This window comes from Mycteria americana, chromosome 2 (genome assembly GCF_035582795.1).
Source record: "Mycteria americana isolate JAX WOST 10 ecotype Jacksonville Zoo and Gardens chromosome 2, USCA_MyAme_1.0, whole genome shotgun sequence".
Lineage (NCBI taxonomy): Eukaryota > Metazoa > Chordata > Aves > Ciconiiformes > Ciconiidae > Mycteria > Mycteria americana.
In genome coordinates this window covers 47,686,821-47,712,736 of record NC_134366.1, presented here as the reverse complement: position 1 = coordinate 47,712,736, position 25,916 = coordinate 47,686,821, and the positions used below count along the sequence as shown (strand labels likewise).

The 25,916-nt window shown below is 48.8% G+C and overlaps 1 protein-coding gene across 4 annotated transcripts; it reads left to right on the top strand.

The window, feature by feature from the left end:
• The first annotated feature begins 1,356 nt into the window (after positions 1-1,356).
• MTURN (maturin, neural progenitor differentiation regulator homolog) lies at positions 1,357-25,907 on the top strand. Of its 4 annotated transcripts, none has more exons than XM_075493250.1 (4): positions 1,357-1,576; positions 7,493-7,615; positions 13,933-14,084; positions 25,088-25,907. In XM_075493250.1, exons 1-3 carry the CDS (start codon positions 1,415-1,417, stop codon positions 14,041-14,043), a joined length of 396 nt encoding a protein of 131 aa, XP_075349365.1. In that variant the 5' UTR covers positions 1,357-1,414; the 3' UTR covers positions 14,044-14,084; positions 25,088-25,907. The 4 variants fall into 4 exon arrangements, with proteins under 4 accessions (XP_075349365.1, XP_075349366.1, XP_075349364.1 ...); XM_075493251.1 differs by lacking the exon at positions 25,088-25,907 and adding an exon at positions 16,750-17,632; XM_075493249.1 differs by lacking the exon at positions 25,088-25,907 and having other exon boundaries at positions 13,933-15,880.
• The last annotated feature ends 9 nt before the right edge of the window (positions 25,908-25,916 follow it).

Here is a 25,916-nt window from a genome sequence, read left to right as displayed (position 1 = left end):
GCTCCAAGTGCAGTGAGGGGTGCTCAGTACTTACCACTCTTAACAGCACCCCAGGAACGAGGGCAATATCCAGAATAGCTGCACGGAATAAATGAAACATCCTTTGGTGGAAAAAACAGCAGGCAATCGCCTCCCACATGCACAAAGGGGCTGAGTTACGGTTGCATGAGCACTCATGTCGCTGGTATTTCCTGATACCTCTGTGCTCGGCTGCAACGCCAGTGGAGGTTTTTCTCTGTGGTGCCGTTAGTACCGAGCTCCGCTGCACCCGTGCCCGCAGCGGGGCAAAGCTGGCGGAGAGGAGACGATGACCGTGAGGCCGAGCGCAGCAGCGTGGGTGCTCGGAGCGTGCCCCGGGCCAGCCAGAGGCAGGGCGGGTGCCTCCTTGCCACAGCCTTGCTGGCGCTGCCCCGCTCGGCCTCATCCCCTCCACAGCTTGCGACCTCCCCAGTCACTTTGGCAGCGGTCGAATGATTTATGCACCAACTAATAGGTACGATGGGAGCGTACGATGTGTAACACAGAGCCGAGCATTCGGTACCTGCGGTGGAAATGCAGTTAAACACCGCTCTGGAGACAAGCAACAGCCGCTGGGCATTATTTAGAGGCCAGTGTTGCCTTTGTCCGTGCAAACTCTTCTACCCGCTGCCACGTACGGGCTCTGTGCTACCTCATCACCTCTATGAGATCCCGGGCTTCCAGCCAAAAACCCACCCAGGTCTGCGGGGATTTGTTTTCCTTTGTGGCACAGTAGACACCGATGCAAATCTAAGGCCCTTTATAAACGCAGATCAGCTCTCGCATCTCACATGCCCTGCTAGACGTATAGATAATCACTTGGGATATGCTAGGAAGAGTAATATGAACCCAGCTGCCAATCCATCGGGCCCCAGCGCCGCTGATACAAGCCGTAAAGCCTTCCCACGTCAGGGGGTGAACCCGCCTGCGTGTCGACAGCCCGACGCCTCGCGTTTGGGTGGCTTCCGCCAAACCGGGCGCAAAGGGTGCCGATTTGTTTAGCCTCCAAGGGTGTTGCCAGGCGGACCTTCTCTTTAGTCAAAGCCGAAATTCGGGACCGTTTCTGGGAAGAGAGCGGCGAGAAGCAAAGCGCCGCGCGGCGCGGCCCTGCCGGCCCCCGCGGGGCGCGCGGGTGGGCTTCTCTCCGCCGCTCGCCAGAAGGCGTCAAGTCAGTCGTCCGCGGCAAACGCCCGCCCGGGCGGCGGCCGGCCGAGCCCCGGCCCCCCCTTCCCTCCCCCGGTCGCACCCCCGGCGGGGCCGGAGCCGGCAGCCCGGCGCGGGGCGCGAGGCGTGGGGCGGCGCGCGCGGCGGGGGGCGGCGCGCGGGGCGGGCGCGGGGCGGCGCGCGCGGGGTGCGCGGGCGGGCGCGGATCGCGGCGGCGGCGGCGGCGGCGGCGATGGCTTTCGAGGCGCTGGCGGAGGCGGCGGAGCGGTGGTGCGCCCGCACGCCCTTCCAGCTCATCGCCGCCGAGGAGACGGAGCGGCGCATGGACTTCTACGCCGAGCCCGGCGTCTCCTTCTACGTGCTCTGCCCGGAGGCCGCCTGCGGCGACAATTTCGTGAGTGCCCCGGGAGGGGAGCGGGGGGGGGTGGGGGGTGGGGGGGCGGGCACGGGCGTGCGTGGGTATCCGTGCGTGTGCATGCACGGCGGGCAGCCCCTGCGCCCCTGTGGGACATCCCCCCTCTCCCTCCGTGCGGGTCCCCGGTGCTTGGGGGAGCACCCGAGGGGGAGCGCCGGGGGGGCGGAGGACGGGGCCGTGCCCCGGAGGGATGCGGGGATGGAGGGCGGTGGTGCCGGGGGCTGCGGGGGTGCCCGGCGTGTGGACCGGGGGTGGCGGGGACAGGGCGGGGGACCGGGGGGATCCTCCCCAGCGCGCACCACAATCTGCAAAATGGAGTCCGCTGCCGGTGGGGGGCGGCCCCGCGGGCAGGGCTGCGGGCAGGGACCCCCCCGCCTTCCCCATCACCCCGGCCCGGGGAGGCTGCGGGCTCCGGGGGGGGGGAGGGGGGGAGGGGTGCGAGCCCCCCCCGCTCCTCCTGCGCCCCGCGGGGGCTGCAGCTGCTGCTCCCCCCGCGGCCCCTTCCGTCCTCCCGGGGGGCCGGGGCCGGGGCACGGCGCAGGGACGGGCGGACTGGCAGGGCTGTCACGGCAAATGGAGAATGGGCAGGAATAAAATGGAGTCAGGATGACAGGAGGGCCGCGCCCCCCCCCCCCCCCCCCCCCCGCCGCTCCCCCGGGCCCGCCGGGGCTGGGGGACCCGGGCAGGTGCCGGCCTGTCGCCGCCGCGTCCCCTCCCCGCCCCTCGCGGAGTTCAGCGGCAAGTTTGTGCAGAAATGGCACCGGCAAAACGACCCGTGGCTTTGGGATGGGGGGGTGGGGGGGGTGTTCCCCTCCCCCCCAGCCCTCCCGGTGGGGAGCAGAAGTGCAAGAAGAGTTACCGAAAAGCGGCAGCTCGCCACGGGGTTTGTAACCTGCAAAGCTCCAGTTCACTGCAATGAAAGGATTTTATTTTTTTAAAAAATAGCTCCTAGCACAGACCATTATTGCAGGAATGTTGTAGGTCCTTCCCTAGGAGCGACTTTCATCCCTCGATCCGCTTGACAAAATGTTCATTAATTCCCTTTCCAACAGGTAAGTGCAGTATGAACCCATTTGACAGATGGGTTCATGGAAACAAAGAGCAGTGAAGTGACTTCTCCCAGACCACAAATCTCAGCGAGCAGGACATTTATTTATTGTGTCGGGCAGATGGTCATGCTGAATTATGAAAGAAGTTATCTGGAGTTTAGTTATGCATCTGTCCCGGGGTACATGAGACCTTCAGCCGCAGTCCCAGCCGTGGCAGTGGAGCATCTCTGGGTGTGGATTCTCCCGGTCCACGGTGTGACTAGCCTTGCACACCCATCTTCCCAGCACCTATAAGCCTGTTAAACTCGGGCACTCATTCCCTTCTAGAGATGCCTGTGCCCAGAAAGGGCCATGCCTGCTGGACTCTTAAGCAGGGATATGTATGAATCCAATGCAGGACTAGGCTAAAGCTGTGACTGGGTGCTAACGATATCAGAAATTGCAAGGAAAGGTCATTATTTTTCTTAGACGTGTATTGTTTCTTTGTACGCTGCTCAATAATTGAGCGAACTCTTTCAAAACAAAATCTAGTCAACTTTAAAAAAAATCTTAAGGGGTTTCAGACCCTATTCCTGTGCTTCCAACACTGGCCAATTTTTGTGGGTTTGCAACCACATTTTCCCCCCTTTTTTTTTTTGGTAAATATTTTCATTCCAGGGTTGCTGTGGGAAGGACTCCCCACCCAGAGCTGCCAGAAAGACCAACTCCTGTCAAATGCAGAATGTAGACAGTGGAAAACTAGAAGCAGTGTTTTCTTCTGTCTTTTTTTGGCATTATTACTTGAGGCACTTTTTGCAGCAATACTACTTTTAAGACAGGCAGATAGGTGTCATTCTTAAGTTGTTTCCTGTTGAGGGTGTCTCTTTAATGCGATTAAGAACCATTAATGAGCTGATTCACCAGCATCGTGTTTTCTGCCCCTAGTGCACTGTGGGACTTCATTTCTGCTCCCAGCTTGGCTATGTTGTTTTTTGCAGTAATTTTCTTTTTTTATGTTCCAGAAGATAAGTTTCCTTTCTACGTGCAATTACAGGCTAAAGTTTATTTTAAGGAGACTTAATACAAGCCAGGGGACTGAGTCTCATTTGCACTTGAGCCTTGTTGCATGGCTCCAGTAACACAACGGAGTGTGAAAGTGAGTAAATATAAACAGAATTCACAGTGGCGCGCTTTACAGCCTTTTTGTACCCTGTGACTCTTATAAAAGAGCCTCACATTTAATAAGCGTCTGGTGGCTGGTATTCTTGTTCTTTTTCTTTACGTCTTCATTTCATAATAATGCGACTTAAAAAGCTATGTAGGAGGTGCCAGAGAAGTCCATGATAACCCACTTGTAAGGAGGAAATGATGAGCATGATGAACTTAAAAGGGAGGAGGAGAAAAACATGGAAAGGTTGCCAAGATGCAATCTGGGGGAGAATAACTCTGAATCTCTACAAAATCAGAGATTCCAGATCACAACAATCATATAATTTTAATTTCCTGTAAAGGTATCTTTGGGCTAGGTTTTTAACATGCTAGGGATGCAGAAGACCCATCTAGATGCCTATTGGCATTTTCAGTACCACCTGGACACTAAAACACTCTGAATCAGCATTTTAGATAGCTAAACTATGTATAATTTAGCTCCTGAGGCTCGTGGTGTTCTCAAAAAATTAATTGGACTTGTATAGCCATAAACCAATGAGGGTGAGGGTTGTGATGCTGTTCCTTATAGTCTGTCATTTGTTTTGTCACCGCGTTATTGCTGGTATTCAAAGTAACCGATAAAGCAAATAAAAATATGATGCCACCTGGATGCAAGATTTCCTGTAAAATATTTTAGAACAGAGTCAGTGAGTCTGAGTATTTTCTGCAAGTTGAATTATCCCCACAAAGAAAAAGTTTTGCTGCCAGGCTCAACAGGTGGGCTGGTTAGAAAAAGGTGGTCCAGGAAGTGACTCTGTCATCCAGCAACACTGAATCATCTGAAGGCATGAGGAAAAGCAAACCCCTCCAGATGCAACCCTATGAATTGCCTCAGCTATGTGCTGTGCGTAGACGCTGAACTAAGTAATTCAACCATGATCCTAGGTCAGCTGAGGTGGAAACGAGTGGCTGTGTGCTTTTGTAGTGACACAAAGCAACTGTGAGCAAAACTGGGCAAGCTTAGGAAACACATACTCAGATGATGAGGTTAATGTTTTTTGAATTGCGCAGCCATGGCCGAGCACTGTGGTCCACCGGTTTGCCAGCAGCCCGCTTCTCCCACTGCAAAGAGGTTCTCAGGCGTCAGGGTTTTTCCAGGAAAAGCATCTCCGTATGTGCAGCCTCACTGACTGCTCTAACTTTCTAAGCAAGAGCTGAATCCTCAAATTATGTTTGTTTTTATTTTGAGAGGCCAAAATTCCTTTTGCAGGTTCCTCTGGAGATGCGTGAGTCAGTTGTGAGACTCAGTTCCTGCACTGCCTCGGTGCAGAGCTGATCGTGGACAGAGAGCTGTAGATGCAGCTGAATATATAGTGTTATAACCCTGGTCTTTATTACAGTTAAGGATTTTTCTTGGGGGGAAGATGAAATCAAGCCATTTCTGAATGAGGGGCATGCACTAATGGCACGCAAGACCTTTCATAGTGTGTTTGTTGCTACAGCCAGAGTTTTAAATCTTCTGCAGACGTGGAAATTGTTGGAAGCCTTACTTGCTTATTGCCTTACAATGCTATGCAAAAAAGTCTCCTCAAAGGCTCAATGATCAAGTTGCTCGCGTAGGTTTTCCCCTTGTGTTAGATCATCTTATTCTGTGGTACTGCTGACAAATTCACACTGGAGTCTAAAACATGGTGCAGCTTGAAAAGAGACTGTAAAAACATGATAGGACAACATGAGGTTAATTTTCCTTGGGGAACCAACTAGCTATTATTTATAAAAGGGCAGGGCCTAATTTTCATTTATGTGGAAGCTCCTGTGTATAGCTCTGGTAGTCAAAAGAAGCCACAATTTAAACAAGAATCAGGATGTTAGCAGTCATAATTGTTTTATACATATAAACAATTACAACAGGTTTAACACAAGCCATGAATTGCCAAGCTGCAACATCCAGCTCTTAAGTTTGACGCAAAGATTAGAAGTAACCAAACAGTTATTGCTAACCCCAAGTATTAAGAAATCATGGGCCAGACCTCCAAAATCTTGAGACTGTTCTTAAAATGTTGTGATTTGAAACTGTTCCTTTGATATTTTAAAGAAGGTTCATTTGAGTTCACTTTATGTACCTTCTGCCTTTTTAGGCCATAGAAATCACAAAGTGCAGACATTTTTTTTTTTTTGTAAACAGAAGCTGAGATTTGGTTGTATATTTATAGGACTACAAGGCCCATGACTCTAAGATGGCATGAAGTATCATGAGACTTGTGGTATGTGCCTTTGAGAGTTGGCAAGACTGTAAAGAACTTATTTTTATTGCCAGACTGGTTAAGAGATGACTCTGGTTATATGGAAAGAGCAGAACCTACTCAGTAAGGCAGGGCTCTTTTCATAACAAAACCTTTTGCTATGTTTATGCTTGTAAAATGCAACAAGCAGCAAAGAAAATGTAGGTCAAGTGAGGTTCATAGCAAGGCAGTTACAGTTTTCATCTTAAAGATGCGCCTTAGGTGATGTTAAGTAGTGTTTTCTTTTGGTAAGTGTAAAACTGCATCCCTGGCAGGTAATTCACCACTGAACAGGAAGGCGACATGCAAGCCTTATGTTAGGGATGGAAACATCTGTCATTCTGACTCTTTCCCTGAATGTTAGTTAAGCTTCAGAGAGACCCTCCTCTTCCCTTGTTTAAGCATAACCTACTGTTTATAGCACAGTAAAAAGCTGCACGGCACTTTGGGGAAAAGAGCTGCTGTGCAAAAATAGAGGTAGAAGAGTCTTAAACCAATTTTGCAGTATTACGCTTCTCTGTGTAGCGGACTGCCTAAGACAGTCCCATGCACAAAGTCTTCAAAAAGAAGGTCTTTAAAAGTATGCATTAGCTTGTGCTGCGTGCTGCCCTTGTGTGCAAGAAGCATTTTTGCTTGAGTGCTTCCACCATCACTCACCAGCTCTGTTTCAAACAACCTCGTAGCAGCAGAATAAGCATCAATTTTGGGAGAGGCTTCACAGAGCCAGGCTGGGGAACCAGCATCTCCAAAGTAAGAGCAAGATGAGAGGAATATCCCAAAAGGGTTTAAATGTGCCTGCCCGGGAAGAGAATATGCGGGTCTAGGAGGAGTAAACCTCAAAACAGGGAGGGAGGCATGAAGTGTCAGGATGTTGTGAGTGCCCAAATGTCTCTCCTTGGCCCTGTGTCTAACCTGCAGGTATATTTTGCCTCTTTTCTTCTGCATCGTCAAGAGAATTACATATCAAGTTCCACCTTCAGGGTCGCATCACACTTGTGCTAACACCAGGAAGACAAAGAGACACTTTAGCTCTTCCTGAGGGCTTCATTGCAGTGGATGATGCAGAAGAAGAGAAAACACAACGTGACTTCCAGGTCTGAGCAGGGCTGATGTCAAATGAAAACACCTTTACTTGTAAAATGCGCATGTGCAAGGCATGCGTACCCTTCATTGCTGGTGCAGTCATAAGGTGTTTTCTCTTCCGGATCGATTTCCCTGCTTTCTGATGCATTGTGCTAATAAAATCAAGGTTTCTTCTCAGAAGTGTGGCTTCTGAAACAGCCTGCAGTGCCTGTCCCCAGTATGGGTCTGAGCTGCAGGAGGCCCAGTGTACTTTGGCAGATGTTTACAACATGTCACCTTATAAAATCACATGGAAAGGCTGGCGTGAATTCCTGTTAATGGCTTTTCTTTCTTGTGTTGCCGTTGGCTTTCAGCATGTGTGGAGCGAAAGTGAGGACTGCTTACCTTTTCTGCAGCTTGCACAGGATTACATCTCCTCCTGTGGGAAAAAGACACTCCATGAAATATTGGAAAAAGTCTTCAAATCCTTCAGACCCGTAAGTGCCTCTTTTTTACTTCTAAATATTGACAGTTACCTGTGACTTTTAGTAGGATAGCACTGGATGGAGCTAGGTGTTTTTTCTCCTTCAGGGACTTATATCTCCAGTCAGCTGCCTGGGCGCAGGGGTGTTAGCACGTAAGCTACTCTCCGGCAATTGGAAATTGTTTCTTGGAAGCCAGCTGCCTTTTTATTTCCATCTCTGCGTTTGAGAGGATGAGATTCCCGCGCGGGGTGGGAGGCCAACTGGTGTGGCAGCCGGTGGCACCGGCTCCCCAGCTGCGCAGGGGCTCCCGTCCTGCTGATGCAGTGCTGACTCCGAGGAACGGGATGCGAGTCAGCGCCGCGGGACTTTGCGGCAGAGTTATTTCCTGGCACTGGAAATGGAGAGTTTTGCAAGGATCCGAGTAGCGAGAGTAAGCCTCTGGGAAGCTGGAAATATGGTTTCTCTTCAGAGTGGTTTGTTTTATTTTGGGGTTGGCTTTTTTTTCCCCCAAGTGGTCCAGATTTTGCTGTTAGGATGGTTGCCACTTGGTATTTGCAACTGCCAGTTTGGTCACTGCTTGACAAGAGGTTGGAGCAGAAGCTGGGTTTTGTGGGGAGGGGGCGTGTATTTTTCTCTTGTGCTGCTACTCAGCTTTCTCTGTCCTTGTTTAACACTAAGGTTTTGGTCAAAGCCTGGGTTGCATCAGGATGAGGTGACATAGGCTGGCTGTTGTCCTTCATTTTTGCCAAATCCTCCCGTTGCACAGCCTCTCCTTTTGAGAGCCTCGGGCCGGGTAAGGGGCTGGTGCAAAGCAGAGCAGAGGTTCATTGCCAGAGCCATGCTCCCGTGATGTCCATGGGAAAGCTGACCGATGGACATTTTTAAACTCAACTGAAAATGTAGACATTTTTCCCTCCTTTCTTTTTCTGCCTGACTAATGGAGAAGACTGAAAATGTATCCCGAGTATTTAGAGCAAAAGGGAGGGCCTGGAGTGCTGATATGAAAACACTGGCCCTCCCTGTGTTACACCCTTGCATTGCCTTGCTGTGAACCACCGCAGCTGGTCGACATAAAAGAGCATCATTTTAAAGAATCCTTTGAGAGACTGGAAATAAATAGAACAGATGCACACTTTTCTTAGAAAGGACTGGAAATCTGATCCATCAGTACAGCTGCTTGTAATTGTGAAAACACAGAAAAATATAAATATGTTTCCCAGAACAGTATTCGGCTCTTAGATCTTCATAGCTGTTTTCTCCCGCTCAGAAAAGCTGTGTCTTTGAAGAGAAACTTCCATTGGTTTAACTAAGGAGGACTTCAAAAAGACTTAATTAAATTGGTACAGATCACTTATTTCATTTAAACCACATTTATTTCAGCATAGCTTAAGTTGCTGAGAAATTGGCTTCAGTCAAACCAAGTTAAGCTACTCTTCAGAATAAAGAGGTTCAAAGCGAGGGGAACTGTTACGCTCTTTTAGTCTGGGCCCTTCGTTCATACATCACATTTCACCCCGTGATCGCTACCACCAAGCACATAAATTGTGGTTGAGCTGGAGCGTATCTTTTCCAAAGACACCCATTCTCGATGTAGAGTCTTCAGGTGACTTAAAGGATACAACACTGCTGCGCAGTTTTTCTTCTCATCATTAGTTACGCTCCTGTGAAAAACTTCTACAATCTGCGTTTTTCTAGTTTTGCTTCCTAACTGTTGAATTTTATTATGCTTTTGTCTGCTCAAGAACAGTGTCCTCAATTGTCAGAGACCTCTTGCAGACCGTAGTGAAGTACCTCTTCATTTTCTCTTGGAGGTACCACAAAGATTAAGTTTCTCAGATTCTCCTTTGACCTAGTATTGAGTGATTTGCGTCAGCGTAACAAAACCGGTTTTATCGTTCAAGGTATGGTTATGTGTAGACAAGTGTAATAAGGAATGTATTGACATTTTCCCCTTATTGTAATTATTAAAAATAGCACATGCATGGTAGGATACATTTTAAAAAGTGAAGGGTATTACAATAAATGTATGGAAAAAGTTATTTTACACCCTCAGGCCTTTGCCAGAACAAAACCACTTTTTGTCAGTATGGGGAAATTATTTCCTTGGCATTACTTTGCACTGTTCCCCGTCCTTTCTCTGCTGGACCCGTTTTGCTAATGAAACCACCTTGCTGTGAGCGTGGAGGTAACAGTGCATTTGCCGGGCATTTCTTCTCCAGTATCCCAACCGAGTCTGCTGTCAGAGACCGGTCTGGCAAATTTCAGTTTGAAAAATGGCAGTTTAGGAAAAACTGGTGCTGAAGGTCAGACCGGGCTCTTCTGAAGTGTCTGATGGTCCTGGCTACTCAGTCTGAGACACTGAGGAGGGGCCAGGTTTTTAGCATGCGCTTGGTAAGCACCTTCTGAAAGTCTTTTCCATTTGGTATTTCCAGCTGGGCATCCAAGATTACTAGACAGTTTTGAAAGTCTTTGTCAGGGTCCTTCAAAGGGAAATGTTTAGGAGGAGACACCGGTGGTGTGTCTGCAGCTCTCTGTGCCCTCGTGCATGCCACGAGCACCTGCCCTCCCTTAACCAAAGGCTCCCAGACCGATTTTCACCAGGTAACTCATCTCAGCCCTGCTCCGCACATTCATGGTAACAGCCCAGCTGTGTCTCTGCAGACTTACCCTGGGGCTGCGGTGTGGGAAGGGACTGGCTGCTCGTGCTGCTGGGCCCTGTGTTTCGGAGGCAGTGAGAGTGGGGATGCCCAGCGGTTAGCATCCCTCTCAGTGAGAGACAGAGATTTCCCTCCGCTCGCCGCTCTTCCCTGGGCACAGGAGGCAACGAGGGTGGTCTAGGGGCTGCTCACCAGCCCTCGCTGCTCTCAAGCATCTCTCCCTTATGTTTTATGGGCATAAGCACAGTGCCAGGGCAGGATATTTATTTAGATGAGGCTTTTAAGTAGCATTGGTTAACCTGCAGCAGCTAAACTGCACGTCTAAATCCTGCTGTAGACAAGGTCAAGCTGTTTCTTTACTGAAAGGTGGTGGGGGGCATGTTGTCTCTGCCCATTACTGCCTTCCTGGGTCAGTTTCCACAAAACTCTGTGATTTGCCTTATTATCCACTTATTCAGGGGGCATCCAAAAGTGCCAGACACCATGCAGGTACATGAAGTGATATCAATAGCACTGGGCTCAAATACCACTATTTGCCTCAGAGCATCCCGGCTCCTCCAGCGCCCTTGTCTCTCTGGTGCAGGAGGTGTCCATGCTGGTGCTTGTAAGCACATCTGCCTGGAGACTAAGCCCTTCACACCAGGATTCGACAGAACCACATTATCTCTAGCGTAGCATCGTGTGGACCGCTAAAGCTCGGTCTTGTACTTGGTTTATTTTTCAGTGTGCTTGTACATCAGCTTTTGGTAGGAGGCAATGTCAGTCTACTTTTGTGACTTAAAAACTCCTAGGTTATTTGTATGAAATCAGGACATTTCAAAAGAGTTAAGAGAGACAGACAAATAAAAAATGCCTGAGGGACATCACACCAACTGGCAGAGTTTGCAGAGAACCAAAACGTGAGTTGTAAAATTCAGCAGCAAATTCCAGGGCTCCCGCATTGAGCTCACCTTCAGCCTAAAAAGCCTACATCTGAACTGGGGAGTCTGCAGTGTAAAAACCATTTACCCCATATTCATTGAATTCATACTTGTCCCAGTGACCTCTCCTTTACCTCCAGAGGGGTAGTTTGGCTAGCAGGAATAAATAGATGTAGTTCAGGCGGTGCTGCTGCTGGTTGCTGTCCTCCCTCCCTCCTCACCACCCTCCTGTCCTCCTTCTCCCCACGCGTCCCCGCCTGGTGGTTTTGTTGCCCTTGGCTGTTTGGCCGATGGATCAGATCTCTCTTTCTACACCCCTTTCCTGTTTTACCTCTTTCTTCCTTGTTTTCGCTCTCCATTAAAGTCCTTTCAAGTCTGCCACATAGCTGATACATTAATATATGAGGCAGATGCGGACTAGAAGCAGAAACTAGTGTGTTTGAAAGAAGACAAGGTGGGAGTCCGTCTAGGGTCAGCTCAGGCCAACTTCATCATCTTATTTTGCCCTCATCTTTTATACACCTTCCTTCTGCTTTGACCCAATGTTTGTAGAGATCCCTGCACTTTGGACCCTGATCCTCCCTCCTTGGGGCCAAGGTGTGGGCTGATTTGTCACTGCAGTCCAGAGAGCAGTAAGGGGTTAACAGCGGTGAGGGACCGTAGTCCTGTGGGAAGCCACAAGATGCGACCCCTAAAAGCAGGACCTGTATGGTCGAGGTCCTTGGTGCCTTGGAAGATCCTAAAGTGTCCGTGAGAGAACAAAACTGCGCCTCTCTTGGAGGAACATCCTATCTTATCCTATCCCATCCCATCCCATCCCATCCCATCCCATCCCATCCCATCCCATCCCATCCCCATCCTTCCTACGCTCCGTAAAACCGCTAACGTCAGCAGCATCACTCTGATTTATGCTGCGCCAGGGAGAGGAGAGCTGGGTTTCCCGAGGGCGAAGGGAGAGGGGATGTGTGAAAAGCAGGACGTGCTCCCCATCCTTTGGGATCATGCGTGTCTTTGTGGTTCTCGTGGTGTATGTTGTGTTTTCCATGCTAATTTTGCACAGGAAAGGCTTACAGTATCCCATGAAATGAAGACTCACGTGGCTCATTTCCCTGCAAATCAAGGAGGAATTATAACCGGAGCTGGGCAAAAAAAGTGTGATCGAAGCTCTTTCTGCCGGGTGATATAAACAGAGCAGTACAACACTCACAATTAATTTCAATACACCGAATCAGTTTAGCGAAAATAATACTGGTGGATAAGAAAGTCTAGAGGCCTTGCTTTTGCATTTTAAAAACTGAGTATTTTAATTTTAGCTTCAACATGAAACAAAACCCCCGCATCCTGAAAATGAACCAAATAGTTTCACATTCGGTTAAGCGTTTGATTTGAAAAATATGTATGCATAGGAATATTTACTCTTTGTTCTGCTCAGAAAACAAGAACATTTTCAGCTTGGGGTCTCTCCATAACTATTTTTAAAATGCGAAGGAGGGGGTTTAGTCAGCAAATTCTCCTTCCATTTCCCTGTCGAAGAAACCCTGCAACTAAAAAGCTGTTTTTCTCCCAGTGGCAGTGAGGAATATGAGCTTTATTGGACCCAGAGGCTAATTCTGTGCATTGTCTTTGTACCCACTGAATAATTTTGAATGTTGATCACAGACTAAATTAGTTTAGGTCCCTAAAAATCTGCCTCATCACAGCCTTCTCATTTTCATGCTACCACCTAGCAAGTGTCACTCTCCTCCCGATTTTTCTGGGTTTTGCCTCTTTTGAGAGCTAACAGCTGCGTCACTCTCCAAACAGAGGAGTGTTGCATGCGTCTGTGCTGCTCTTCCAGCCCTGGCGAGCTAAATACATGGCATTCCCAATAATGCCTGGCGTGTGATTTTGCTTTGTGGATATTAATAGCTGCTAGTGTAGGATTCTAATATGAGATTTCCACAACAGATGCATTATTTTGACTATTATTTGGTTTATCTGTCTTCCTGACTTCTGTTGGCTTGGCAACCTTTTGGAGGAGAGGGGAAAAGTTCAACCATCGCTGTTCGCTCCTTTTCCTGTATCGAACAAGTGCTCAGAGCCATCAGGTGGAGGCATCCAACCATTGTACGAGGAAGATGGGCTGGCCATTCTTCACAAGCCCGAATCTAATTTGCAGATATTTAAAGGGACTCGGGCAATTTTGAGTTGAATACACAGTATTTCCACTGCGAGGGCTTCACCCAGCATGCAAGGCTTCATCTGGTGTGGTGGAGTGAAGGGTAAAAGAGAAGCACTTAACGTGGTGGGATCTTTAAGGTCTTTAGGGACTCCTTGCCTATTCCATACTGGCCAGTTCTGCATGAGGATGCTTTCTTCATTGGCTTTCGTAGGGTTGCCGAACACAATCTTAAACTGAGATAACTACTGCTACAGTATTATCACGGTTCTTTCTGAAGTTAAACCACTGCCAAGTCTAAACATTCAACAATTCGTGATATGACCTCAGGGAAGAACACAAAGCTTTTTGCAAGTGTTTTGCTTTGGTTTTATTTATCTTCCGGTCTCTGAGCACTTAATTTGGTGTGAGGATGCATTTTCAAATCTTTCTCTATCACAGGAGGGAGAGAAAGAGAGTTGAGATCGTTATGCAGTACAAAATTCCAGGGTTTGAAGTTTTCAAGAAGTGGCACCTAGGTATTGTGTGGAGATTTGCAGCAAAGCTGCATGAGCAGATAATTTGCTATTACACCGTATTTTCTCTTCTTTGTAGTTACTTGGGCTTCCAGATGTTGATGACGATGCATTTGAAGAATATAACGCAGATGTGGAAGAAGAGGAACCGGAAGCCGATCATCAACAGATGGGTGTCAGTCAGCAGTGATTTTCTGAGAAGCTAAAAAATTCGGAAGCCTTTGGTACCAGGTGGGGTCAGGTGGTCCCACATTAGCCTGTTCGAATTAGTGCATCACATGGGGATATCTGGCTCCCAGGATACAAGTTTTACAAAATGGTTTAAAAAAAAAAAAAAATTAATAATAGTAATCTGTGATGAGCTTTGCTAAGAAGTGACCTGAATTTTGCTCCTGCTTCAGTGGGTTTTCTATGGAGTTGTCTTGGTAGCATTCTGCCGTTATCAGTCTAGAAGTAGTTTTGTCGCTGACTTGTCTCTTCGATTTGTGTTCGAGAGTAGCGTTCGCTGACATGAATGTAGAGTACCGTGAATGTAGGAAGCGTGTGGTGAGAGTGCCGAGTCCTCACCAGTGACCTTTCCGAGGAAACCAGCGCAGAGAGCAAACGCGACCTGCGCTTTTCTTTTTAGTTCAACAGCTATGGTTTTTGACAAAGTACCAAACTTGGAGAGATTTCTCCTGAAAAACACTAGTTTAATAGTGGTCAGTACTGCAGAAGTGCACATGAAGGCTTAACAAAAATAATGGGAAGTGGGAAATCCAGGGGAGTATTGGTGTCAGGCATATTAATGTCGTTTTACTGACACCTGAGTTTACACGTGCTGGATTAATAACTGGGAGTAATTAGTATCAGCAGTACACATTATAACCAACCCTGGTACTCCGACACCATTTGATCCAAAGCCAAATGCTGCTTTTGTACAAATGACTTAAAAAATAGCCATCGCGTATCCCACTTCTGCATGACAACCGACTTTAAGCTTCGCTGTTTTTAATACACTGCTAAATTATTACTCAAACCTCGTGGCATTGTGAATTGAAGTGCAACTTAACTTTGAAGCCATAAGGGTATAAACCAGCACCTGGCTCTTAAAATTATGCTGGACCTGTTCCTCTCCCTGGGCCTTTGAGCTAGTCCGGGCATTTACACCTCGTCGGAGGGGAGCTAAAATACTACTACTTTGGCTGATACAAAAACTAGTGAGGTTTTACTTAGCTGGGGACTTGCTCCCCAGAGGGGTTTGGCAGGGTCTTGGTATAAAGGAGAAGACGACCCCTCGTATTTTATACCTATTTTGGGTAGATTTAAGTGACTCGGATGAGTGCCAGACTGTGAAGATGCAGGGTCTCTTTATTTACTTGCCTTTTGTACTGAAAATATAAGAAGCAAAGGGGATTCTGTTGTAATACAGCTGTTTTCCACAATCGAGCAAAATGTTTCTAAATTTACTCCTTTTTTCCAATTTTTTAAAAATCATTAAATGAAGGTCACACGCTTCAAAAGCCCTTTTATACAGAATTAGCTTTATAAAAACAAAAAGTGAGCGAAGAGAAAATGCTTGGACAACTCCTAGAAACAACTCGCACCATTTTGAAAACCCTGTTGTTAGCGGTGTCTCCTTTTCAATAGACTTTTTAAAGACTTTTTTTTCAAGGTTACTTAAAAGAGCAAGTTTTCTTGGTGGTTTACATTTCTGACGATGGCTCGAGAGATGCATAGCACTTGTTTTTTCCAACCTGGGGCAAAGACCTTCCGTAAGTGGGACGGTGTGTGGTACCCGAATATGCACAGAAGTGTCTGCAACACTGTAAAAGTCGGAGTTTTAAGAGTATCAAAAAAACGTGGAAGAGAAACAGAGCTTAACACAACTTTGTACATTCTTTCGGCATGCAGGCATAAACATGGTAGTCGCAGCACATTTTCTATGGACTAGTGACGTGAGAACCGTGGCAGTTCATTGTATAACACTGTACAGCAGCAATAGGCTTTTTGCTTACTAAAATAAAGTGTAAGACCAGTGGTTTCCATCCCTGCTTTTAAGTCCCTAAGTTTTTCTTTCCTCTCCAGCTAAAACGGATGCCGTAACCTTAAACAGAGCCTTGCTTCGGGAGAACCTTTCTCTTCGTAGCATCCAGTCCTTTGGTTGTGGCTCATACAAGTAGATCTTTTGGGGCTGACTTTCCTCTGCTGTAACGTAATGCAAGACATAATTTACAGTAGCACAAGCTGGAGGCAAAGTCCTGCCGCTCAGGTTTGCTAGCCCCTCGCACCCATTTTGCTTAGGTGCGGGTGGCTGGCACCGACACGCGCGTGCACGCACCCACACGCACACCTGCACAAGCCCCGGGCACGGCTGCGTCCTGAGCTGGGCTGCGGGGTTGGTCTGGCTGGGAAATAACCCTCTGCCTTTTTACGGGCCGGCACTTTTCCAGCTGGATCGGTCCCACCATCTGGTTCAGCATGTGGCTGCACAGACGGGTGCCAGCACAGCAGAGGGGAGGGTGCAGGGGTGGACATGGGTGGTAGCTGAGGACCCGCGGCCGAAGGCACCTTGCACCCCTTGCACGGTGTTAGGGGCTCGTGGCGGAGGGGTGGACGCAATCTGAACCGGCCTAAGTGCTGTGAAGGATTGACTCTACAAGGCTCAATGGAGAATTGGGCTCTGGGTGGCGGTGGGATAGGCAGGAATTCATGAAATGAGGAAAGACTGAAAGATCCAGTGCTTGTAATTGCATACAGGAGGTTGTAATATGTACTGCACTCTGCTACCTTTCCTGCATATTGATTTAATTGTTAATGAGCGGTTGAGCATTAATATGGTTGCAAGCAAACATTACGCTGTAAATTATGTAGATACATTATTTTCTGTATTCACTAACTCACTTTTTTTTCGGAGTGCCATATGCCATTTGGGTGACTTCCACACCAGACCGCAAGTGCTGGACAGCTGGGGGGCCCTTCTGCAGCGCTCACCCCTGCAAAATTCCCACTGAAGCCAGCGAGATTTTATTCAAACAGGACCTGCAGGACCGGGCGCTCCAGGGCATGCGAGGCTTGGTCCTGCAGAGAGCTGAGCACTCTTGTCCCCTCTCACTTTGCTGGGAGCCGAATGTGTCGAGCCCTGCTGCTGAACTGAAGCATGACCAGGCAGCACTGAGAATAAACTGGAATTTTATACATAGAAAATTTAATTTACATGTGTATTAAATGTGAATGAGCATTAATATAGAATGTATTTTATCAAAAAATATTGATTGCTTACTTTGACCAAATACATTTCTGTATTACCGTGTTACTTGTTCCATACTTACCAAACGATGCAAGAGATGTGGAACTGGTTTAGTTATATTACAAAGTATTTTTATATTTTATTTGTATTTTATTTTTCCCTCACTGCCGCCACATACTGAGGTTAGTAGCCATTCAATAATTAACCAGGGGTAGCATGACCCAGTGGCTAGTTTGCCAGACTGAGATGCAAGATTTGCGAACATGTGCATAAATGCTTGCAAGCCTGGAGACTCGGTGAGAAGATGTGGGTTCAGACCTCTGCCATTGCCTTGCCCTGAGCATGGGGTGGATCTCAGCGGCTGGGAATCCAAGGCAGGCCTCCAGTTATGCATCCAGGCCTCCATGAAATTCAGTGGGAGCAGGGTAACCCCTTTGAAAGTCCCACCTTAAGCCTTTTGTGAAAGGGTCCATTAGTATTATTTGCCCACCAGTGTATAAAGTGCTTTTAGATCTGTGGGTGAAAAGAGGTATGCATCATCATTGCCTGTCCTCAAAGCAAACCATTAGGGCAAGGACACAGAAGAGTCTCCTTTTTCCCTCGCCCTTCCTTCATAGGCATTTCATGCTCTAGCTAAGTATAAATATACCAGAGCAGAGCCTCTTGCAGAACTGGCGCTTCTGAATATAAGTTGCATGAATGCAATGAGCAGAGTGCTGCTTGGGGGAGGAGAAATACATGGGATGCCAGAGGGAAGAGCAGATTTCAGAAATGTAACAACTGGTTTGGGTAGCAGGGGCAAGCGTGAGAAAGGCCCCTTTCAGAGAGATGCTGGGATTTCTGAGACAGCCCAAACCATCCTGCCAAGTATCTGCTTATTGAACCTACGCGGTTTATAAAAAAGCTGCTCTGGACATTACTGGGGCCTTGAGCTCGGTCGTGTTTTTCCGTTAGTGTCCTGCCTGATGAATGCATTGAGATGGTTGAGAGAGGAAGGGATGGAGAAAAGGCAAACTAAAAAGCCTTCTCCTCCTCTCTTCTCCAACATTATTATTTATGATATTGTGTGAGTAGGTAGGAGCAGCAGTCAGGGAGCAGGAAGCTGCTTTATTAGGTGCACAGTAACATCTCTTAAAAGGACTTGCTCACGAGAGGAAAAAATTGGCAGGCTGTTTCCTCGCAGAAACGTGGGGAATAGCACACCCCTGAGCACGATGACCTGAACCCTACCAGACTTCAGCTCCACCTCCTGCCCTGCTCTGGGCTGTTTTCCAGGCAGTTTGGCTCTGTGCATATTGCTGTGCATTTGGAAGTCGCACGCTTGTAAGAATGCCACTATTGATGGGAATAGCCAGAGTTAGTTTTCCTGCATCAGTGACCTGCACGCTAGCTGCTGCGTCTTGGCACTGTGTCCCGCGTAAGGTGAGCTGCGTGAGATGGTGTCTGGGGGCAGCAGGGAGGAGTTTCTGCTACGACATTGCTTAGTAGGTAACTGCCCTTTCCCCCTCTGCAAGGTGGGACGCGAGACTGTGACAGTAAAAGTGATTGCAATAACGTTATGGACGTTGCTTTGGAAAGCTGCCATACGGGACAGATTCCCAGCTTCTTTCAACATGTTTCCTGATCTTTCAGTGGGACCCAGGGCTGAAGTCCGTGGCTGTTTTACTCAAAGTCAGCTTTAGCCACGCTTAAGCTGTGGCAGGAGGCGAGGTTACCACTTCCTCCATCCTTACCCTGTGTCCATCCTTACCCTTGTCCATCCTTCCCCCCTGTCCATCCTTCCCTCATGTCCATCCTTCCCTCGTGTCCATCCTTACCACTCTGTTCTTCTCAGAAACTCCCACTCCCAGAAGAGGAGAAGCGGAGGAAGGGGGAGAGAAACACCTCTTATCTCCCACAGCTTGCAGCCAGGTGCATCAGCGAGAGCCGCAGTTCAGCGCCATGTGTGTTACTGAGCCGCGCTGTCCTTTCTGCACAGGCAGCACCTTCTCACAGGGGGATGAGGTGGCCTGGGAGATGTGTTATCCCTTGAGGACCCGTGACTGGTCCATGCCAGACACGGGTTGTGCGGAAGAGAGCAGTCATTTTTAGGTGCCAAACCCAAGATCTTTTCACAGGGAGCGATGCCTAGCTAAATAATCCAGACTCTGAAAATCATGACCCATTGAGGCTTTCCAGGCTGGGCATCCAGAAAATGAGACCCCTCTGGCTGCCAGTCACTGGGGAGCCTGGCCCAGACTGCAGGTCTCTTTCTCAGCGCTGGCTGGTTTCCGTCTGGCCACAGGACATGGGAAATTGGGAAGGATGCCTTCAGGGGCTCTAGCTGGATGCCCCTTTCTGTAAATTGCTGAGCGGAGGGAAATGCTTTGTTTTATCTGTTTAATTCTGGCAGGACCTCCCCTCCTCCCTGGCAGCCTGTCTCTGCAGCCAGCTGCAGCTGGGAAGCCTTCACAGGGCAGCCAGGCAGGAGTGACTCAGGGCAGCGGCTCATGGACCCTGTACCAGGCTGGGCTTGGGCTGGTCCCTGCAGAGTCACCACGCACCTGAAGGCTCGGGGACGTCACTTCCAAGGCAGATACTAAAATAAAGAGATTCCTTAAATTTGGTCCTTACCTCTGATAGGAAAGACTCTGAGGGCAGACCCTGTCACCTGGGGTTTTTATCGGACTTCTTCTGAGACTTACTTAGTTGCATTGTTGGTATCTGATGTCTGTGGCAGGTGTATGAAGAAAACCTCTTCACTTACCCACAATCACCCATTCAGTGAGCCAAATCATAATTTACACACTCTATGTTTGACTTTTTTCTCATTGCTGATTTTTTTTTTTAAAAGAAAGACAATCCCTAAGGGCACATCTGCATTATTGCAAACCCCGGTTCCTACAGAGCTGCGTAGCACTGCACTGTCAGTATAAGCTTGGTCATAAACAAATATACAGATTAACGAAAAGGGCATTCATTTGTCTGCAGAAAAAAACTTCTTTGAACTAGTTATTGCTGACTACAGTAAAGCTCACTGGTTTCATGCAAAATACATTGAACTTTGAAATTCCCTTTCTGTACTGACATGCTGTTGCTCATGTAGGCAAAGATCTGCGGTAACACTGCATGTAAAGGATGTCTGCTTTCATCTTCGGGGATGGTGGTGGAAATGCCAGCTCTGGATTTCAGTCAATGCGATTTTTTGTTGTTGTTGTCAAGTTTTCCTTTACTAATGCAGGGACCAGTCAGACCTCAACACGTCAAGCAGAAATCACGTTGCGCCACGCCGTGCAAAGGCTGTCTTTGGTGTGCTTTCCACCATTTTTCTGGCTGGAAGATCTCTCTGTCTTTGGGACTACACAGCTGTGAAACGGGTCGCCAAAAGATGTTGCCCTTTTGCTCAACACTTTAAAATGTGTAAGCCTTCAGTGGAGCCCTGCCTTTCTTCTGATCCTCCTTCCTCCCCCACCACTGACACATCAAATCCAGCAGTGTCGTTACACCATGAGCTTGCCATTAAAGAGCTTACCAAACTCTTGATGACTGATGGAGTCTTTTCGCTGTGAGCAAAATCAACTAAATGGGGATTTTGAGGGGCTGAAGTGTAGCTACAATGTGTGCGGCAAAGGGAATGAGAAGCTTGCATTTCCTGGGCACTGTCGGTGTGTGGTGGGATAAACACAGTGTTTGCAGGTATAAGGAGGAGAAATTTATTTCATCTGAGCTTTGGGCACTGCAGAGTAATCCCTGCTTTGCAGGACAGGACCCAGAACCGCCGGGTGGTTTGGTTCAGCGCAATCTGAGGCGGTGGGTTTGCTGTCCGAAGGTGGGAATTGGTAGTACTATTTGTGGATGAGCCAGTATTTCAGACCTGCCAGGTCCTCTTCTGTTTTACACAGATTAGGGAGGTGTCTGTTCTAATTAAGAGACATGTAACGATGCTGAAATGAAAATCGGTGGTTCTGTTCAACTCATTTGTCTCTTTTCCTTAAACACTGCACTTTTGATTGCCTCTTTGACATCGTCTCACCCTGATGTAGTTGAAGGAGCGCTGTCAGTCGTTACCTTTTGTCATGAGCCTCTGTCTGTGGGTTGAATAACATCTTCCAGCCCGTGGAAGAGCAAGTGCTTTAACTTAGCACTTGCCTTGTATTTTTGGCACTTCCCAGGGCATGAGTGCTGAGTAGGAGCATGCCAATTCTGTGCCCTGTGGTGTGTCCAGAGCCCTCAGCGTTGTCTATAAAGCCATTCCTGTGGCTGGTGGAATGCCTGCCAGGATTGACTCCCTCATGTTGGTTCATGGTCCTGGCAACACATGCCCAACAACCTCCTGAGAGACCTTTGCGTATGGTGGAAGCCACTGTGACAATTAGGCTCTGGCTACAGATACAGCTGTCTTGTGGAAGAGGTGATGGTCCCAGCACGTGTTCAGCTACTTGGAGCCCACTGCCCACTTAGGTCTGCTGGATGGACTTCTTCCTGCATCAGAAGGTCAAGTGAACTTAAGCAGTTTGGATAGCAGCTCTCTGCTAATATGGACCTCAGCCCAGGGACAACAAGCTGGCCTGCTGTGGTGGGGAGCTCCCACACAAGGTGGTGGCTGCAGCTGAGGGCACTGCTGTGTGCATAGCTTTTGCCCCAGTCCGAGTCTGTCCACGCTCCAGCTCTCCAGAGTTACCTCACGCCTTCCCCAAGTCAAGAAATCAGGATATTTCAGGGCCATGATAGGTCTTGGATTTGTATCAAGGAGAACAGATCCATTAGAGGTGTGCAGTTTGCGTTGTCTCTGTAGGCTCCTGCCTAATGCTTTGTCACCCACCACAGCTGTCCTCAAGCAGAGTCAGCTGGGAAATGCAGAGTTACCCACCTCAGCAGCTCCATGCGCTGTTTTAAGGAGCACATCAGATTTTACGCTTTCTTTCTACAAATCTTCGTGTTCCTTCTTCTCTGTGACAAGGTTCTTGCTTCCACCAGTTGTTTAGTGAGTGATGAAATGCCATAAAAAAGCACATTTAACTTTATTTCCAGTGCCTACGTGTATGCATCCATGCTTTTCACCGAGTAGTGCTGTAGCTGTGACACCAAGGCAAGGGTTTTATACCTTTTATTAGACAAACTGATACAGAAGGGGGTGAAAGCCACAAGCTCTCAAGCTCCAGAGTGCTTCTCCATGCTGAAATAAAAGCAGCGACTATATGGGGCAGTCTGATAGCAGGTAGTATCTCTCCACAACAACCTTACCTTGCTTGTACACTTTTCTTAAGGTATTGCTGCTATAATGGTGCGATGGAAGAGGCAGTGTTGGAGCCAGGTTTCTATTTACAGCCTGTAATAGTCCTAAAGGGCCCAGAAGTGGGTGTCAGCTATGTTATACCCACCACGGGGCTCCTTAAGAATGTGTGAAGGGCTGTAGCATGCCATGAGCTTTGAAGCCTTTATGCTTTTGGGTTTGTAGCAGTCCCCTAGAGGTCAGCAGAGCCTAAATTTTGAAGCAACTCGAGCCGATGGTAGCATGGCAGGGATGATCAAAGCTATTTCGCTGCTGTCCTGCAAGACCCTGCTTTTGCTCTCTTGCAACTTCAGCTGTTGCTGGGGAAAAGGTGAGGCTGGGAAAAAAGGAATCAGCGCATGGGACAAAAAGTCCTGCTTTGGAGTTGGATGGGCTGAGAGCTTGCCATGGAGAAAGACCGTGGGGAGGATGGGGCAGAAGCAGCCTGAAGATGCATGCCGGCATTGTCGAAGCTGCGTAGGGCAGTGGGAGCTGGTGCCTATACCTCTTGGCCCTGGTGGTACCCATCCCTCCTGGGACCGCGGCTGGACTGCAGTGCATCAGGAGCAATGTCACGTCAGAGTAAGCTCCGCTGCAGCCATGCTTTGTGTGCGTGCATCCACGTTCCCGTGTTGCGGTAGCGTAGCTGCTGGTCGCACTGGTCTGCTCCCAGCCCTGAGCTGCCTTCCCGATGCCGCGCTGGCCTCAGCCACGCTGCAGCCACTGCAGCCACCCTCTGCATGCCCAGGTCCTTGCAATCCCAACCTACCTTGCACAGGTACTCATTTTACCTGTCACCCCTGCCCAAGACTGGAGGTGGAGCTCGTTTTCCCTGGACCTTCTCAGCTTCTGGGGTTGCAGTGGCCATGTAAGGGAGCCAAGCTGTGCCACATTCAGATGACTTGAGGCTGACAAGCTGCTTGCAGATAGCTACTCCATGTCCAGTCAGCTTTCCACAGTTCCAGGAGAGAGACAAGAGTTTTTGGCACAAGGCACCGGCACAGACATAGACTAAAGGGTGCTGAGGAGATGACGAGTGGTCAGTCCTACCCTGCATGTGCCAGCAATCCAGGAGTTGGGCCAGACCCCAAACCAAGACCCTAGTTACTGCTGCCAGCCCCTGGAAACACTCGGCCTTGTGGCAAGCAGCCCCAGCCAGGAGACCTGAAACCAGTGCTGCATTTGCCTGCAGGGCACTCTCAGCGCATGCATCACATTTCTCAGTAATAAGAAAATTAGTTACCTTGAGTGGATGTGAGCTTGCATTCACCCTCCATACTGCTCGCCCTCTCCCCAGCTGCAGCTGCAGGCTAAATAACTGGGAGTGCAGTTGGCAAAATATGCTTCTTTCTCCCCAGTTTTTCTCCTGCTCAGTGTGCCCAGGACTGTGGCTGCCTTTTTGCCTGTTGTTTAGCTGGCCACTCTCCAAGCACGGCTCTCCATTTTTCTCTGCATCCTTAAGGACCATACGCTCAGCTTCAGCAAAGGCATTTGATGAGAACTGAGACTTGCAGGTTTCGTTCAGGAGGACACGTTGTACTGGAAGCACAGCGATTCACACAGAAAAACAGTGCCAGCTTTTATCCCATCACACATTTTGGTTAATGAAAGTTAGGAAATTTTTATATTGGATCTTCTTGAAGTTTTTTTATTATTATTATTCTATTACTTCTTGTTTGCTGTATTTCTTTTTGTTTCTGCAAAACCTTTATCAGGGAAGGTTTTGAACTGCCTGTGAGTCACGTAGCAGCAATGGGGAGTGGCAGTGCAGAGCTGTGGGAGCCGAGCATACGGGCTTGTGCCCTGCTTACGTCTCATGGCTAAGACTGCTGGTGGGTCACCCAGCTATTGATGGACTTCCAGGCTGCACAGTGCCTAGGGTGGCCAACCATGATGCCTGTCACGTCTCTCCTCCATGTGCTGCTGGCTACAGAAAGCATATGCCTTAACCTCAATGAGTCCAGCTCTGGTTCTGAGCCTTCTTCAGCCTTCTGAAGTCAGTGTAGCAGACCGCAACAACATTATTTATGCAAAGCCTAAATTATGAGGCACAGACCCGTGGACCCTTTCTCACCTCCGTGAAATGTCTGAGCTTGAGGGCAAGACAGCTTTATGGATGCAACAAGCTGTGAGCTGGGGATGTAAAGTGGGATGATGACATGCTTGCTGAAGCCCCTCAAACTGTGTGGCAGAACTTCCTTCCCCCGAGTCCCAATGCATGGCTGTGTGTTTTTCCAGCTCTGCGGGATAGCAGGAGGCACCTTTCTGGGAACCACCGCAGCAAGGCTCTTGCTAAATTCCTTTCGGCTTTGTCAATGTGCAGTTTCTTTGTCGCATCATCCAAAAAAGGGAGGGAGGGCACTACCTGCAGAACCGGTAATGTCATTGCTAACTGGGCTTCATCAGCGCTCCCTGAATCCTCCCAAGCACACATGAGCGGTTAATTAGATAACTGGCACCACGCAGCGTCCTTTGTAAAAGATAGATTGCAGCGCAGCCGCAAATCAGCAAAGGCGCGCACCACCGGCCCCGGGAACCTGCTTTCATGCATCAGCACACAAAAGAGCTCAAGAGGGAAACTAGGGATAGACTTACCATCTCCAGGGTCTTGAGAAATGCGTAAGAAGTGGTGGAGATAGCTTCTCAAAACTGGGATGGGGAGGTGTTTTTGGAGGGGGGAAAAAACAAAAGCCATCTTTGTTACTGTGGAAACCAAGCAATGAACAGCAGCTTGTTACTTCTCTTGCTTCACAGGGGGGATGCTGGCACAGTCAGCCCCGGCGGAACAGCAGCATCGACCTCAGGCCAGCAGGCTGCAGCTAGAGGCAAAGGGAAAGAGCCCAGGAGGAGGCATCTGGAAGGTCACAGACCCCACCACAAACTGGACTGCGCTTCAGGAGCTGGTGGCGTACCTGAGACAAGGAAAGGGAACTGTAAAAAGGAGAAACAAGAGGACTGAGACCAGGAAGAGGGCATCACAGCAAGGGACTGGTGGAGAAGGGGATCAGTTTCATCTGCGATGGGACTGGAGAAGGCCTTGTGACAGCTGAGTGCAGCCTGGCTTGTCCAGAGCAGACAACAGAAACGGACGTGGAGATGTAGCAGCACCCGGTGGAAAAACATGCAGGCAAACACGGCTGTAGCAAGTGCCTCTGAACAGCAATCACTGCACCTCTTCTTCTTCTTCACCATCCCCCAGCGAGGTGCTCTGTGCCTGGTCCTGCACCAGCCATCGTGGGCTCCAGGAGCTGCAGCCCACCCCTGGCCCCCTCCCCTGTCACTCAGCTTCTTCTGCCTTTGCAAAAAGAGTTTTTGCAGGACCCAAAATCCTTGTGACTAAGCACCAGCCTGCTGCCACGGTGCTCCGCACCCAGCCAGCCAGCACACCAGACAGAAAGGGCTATTTGCTGCTGTATGAGGCACTTCTGCAGCTCTGTGGCTGAAGTCCCCCGTACCCTTGGCACAGCTTGTCACCACATCCGTTTGCATGGTTCACAAACTTGTACGTGTTGTCACACTGTTGGCGCTTTCACCACCAACTGCTCTTTCAGAACAATAAAAATCATGTTTTCCTTCCTAATAA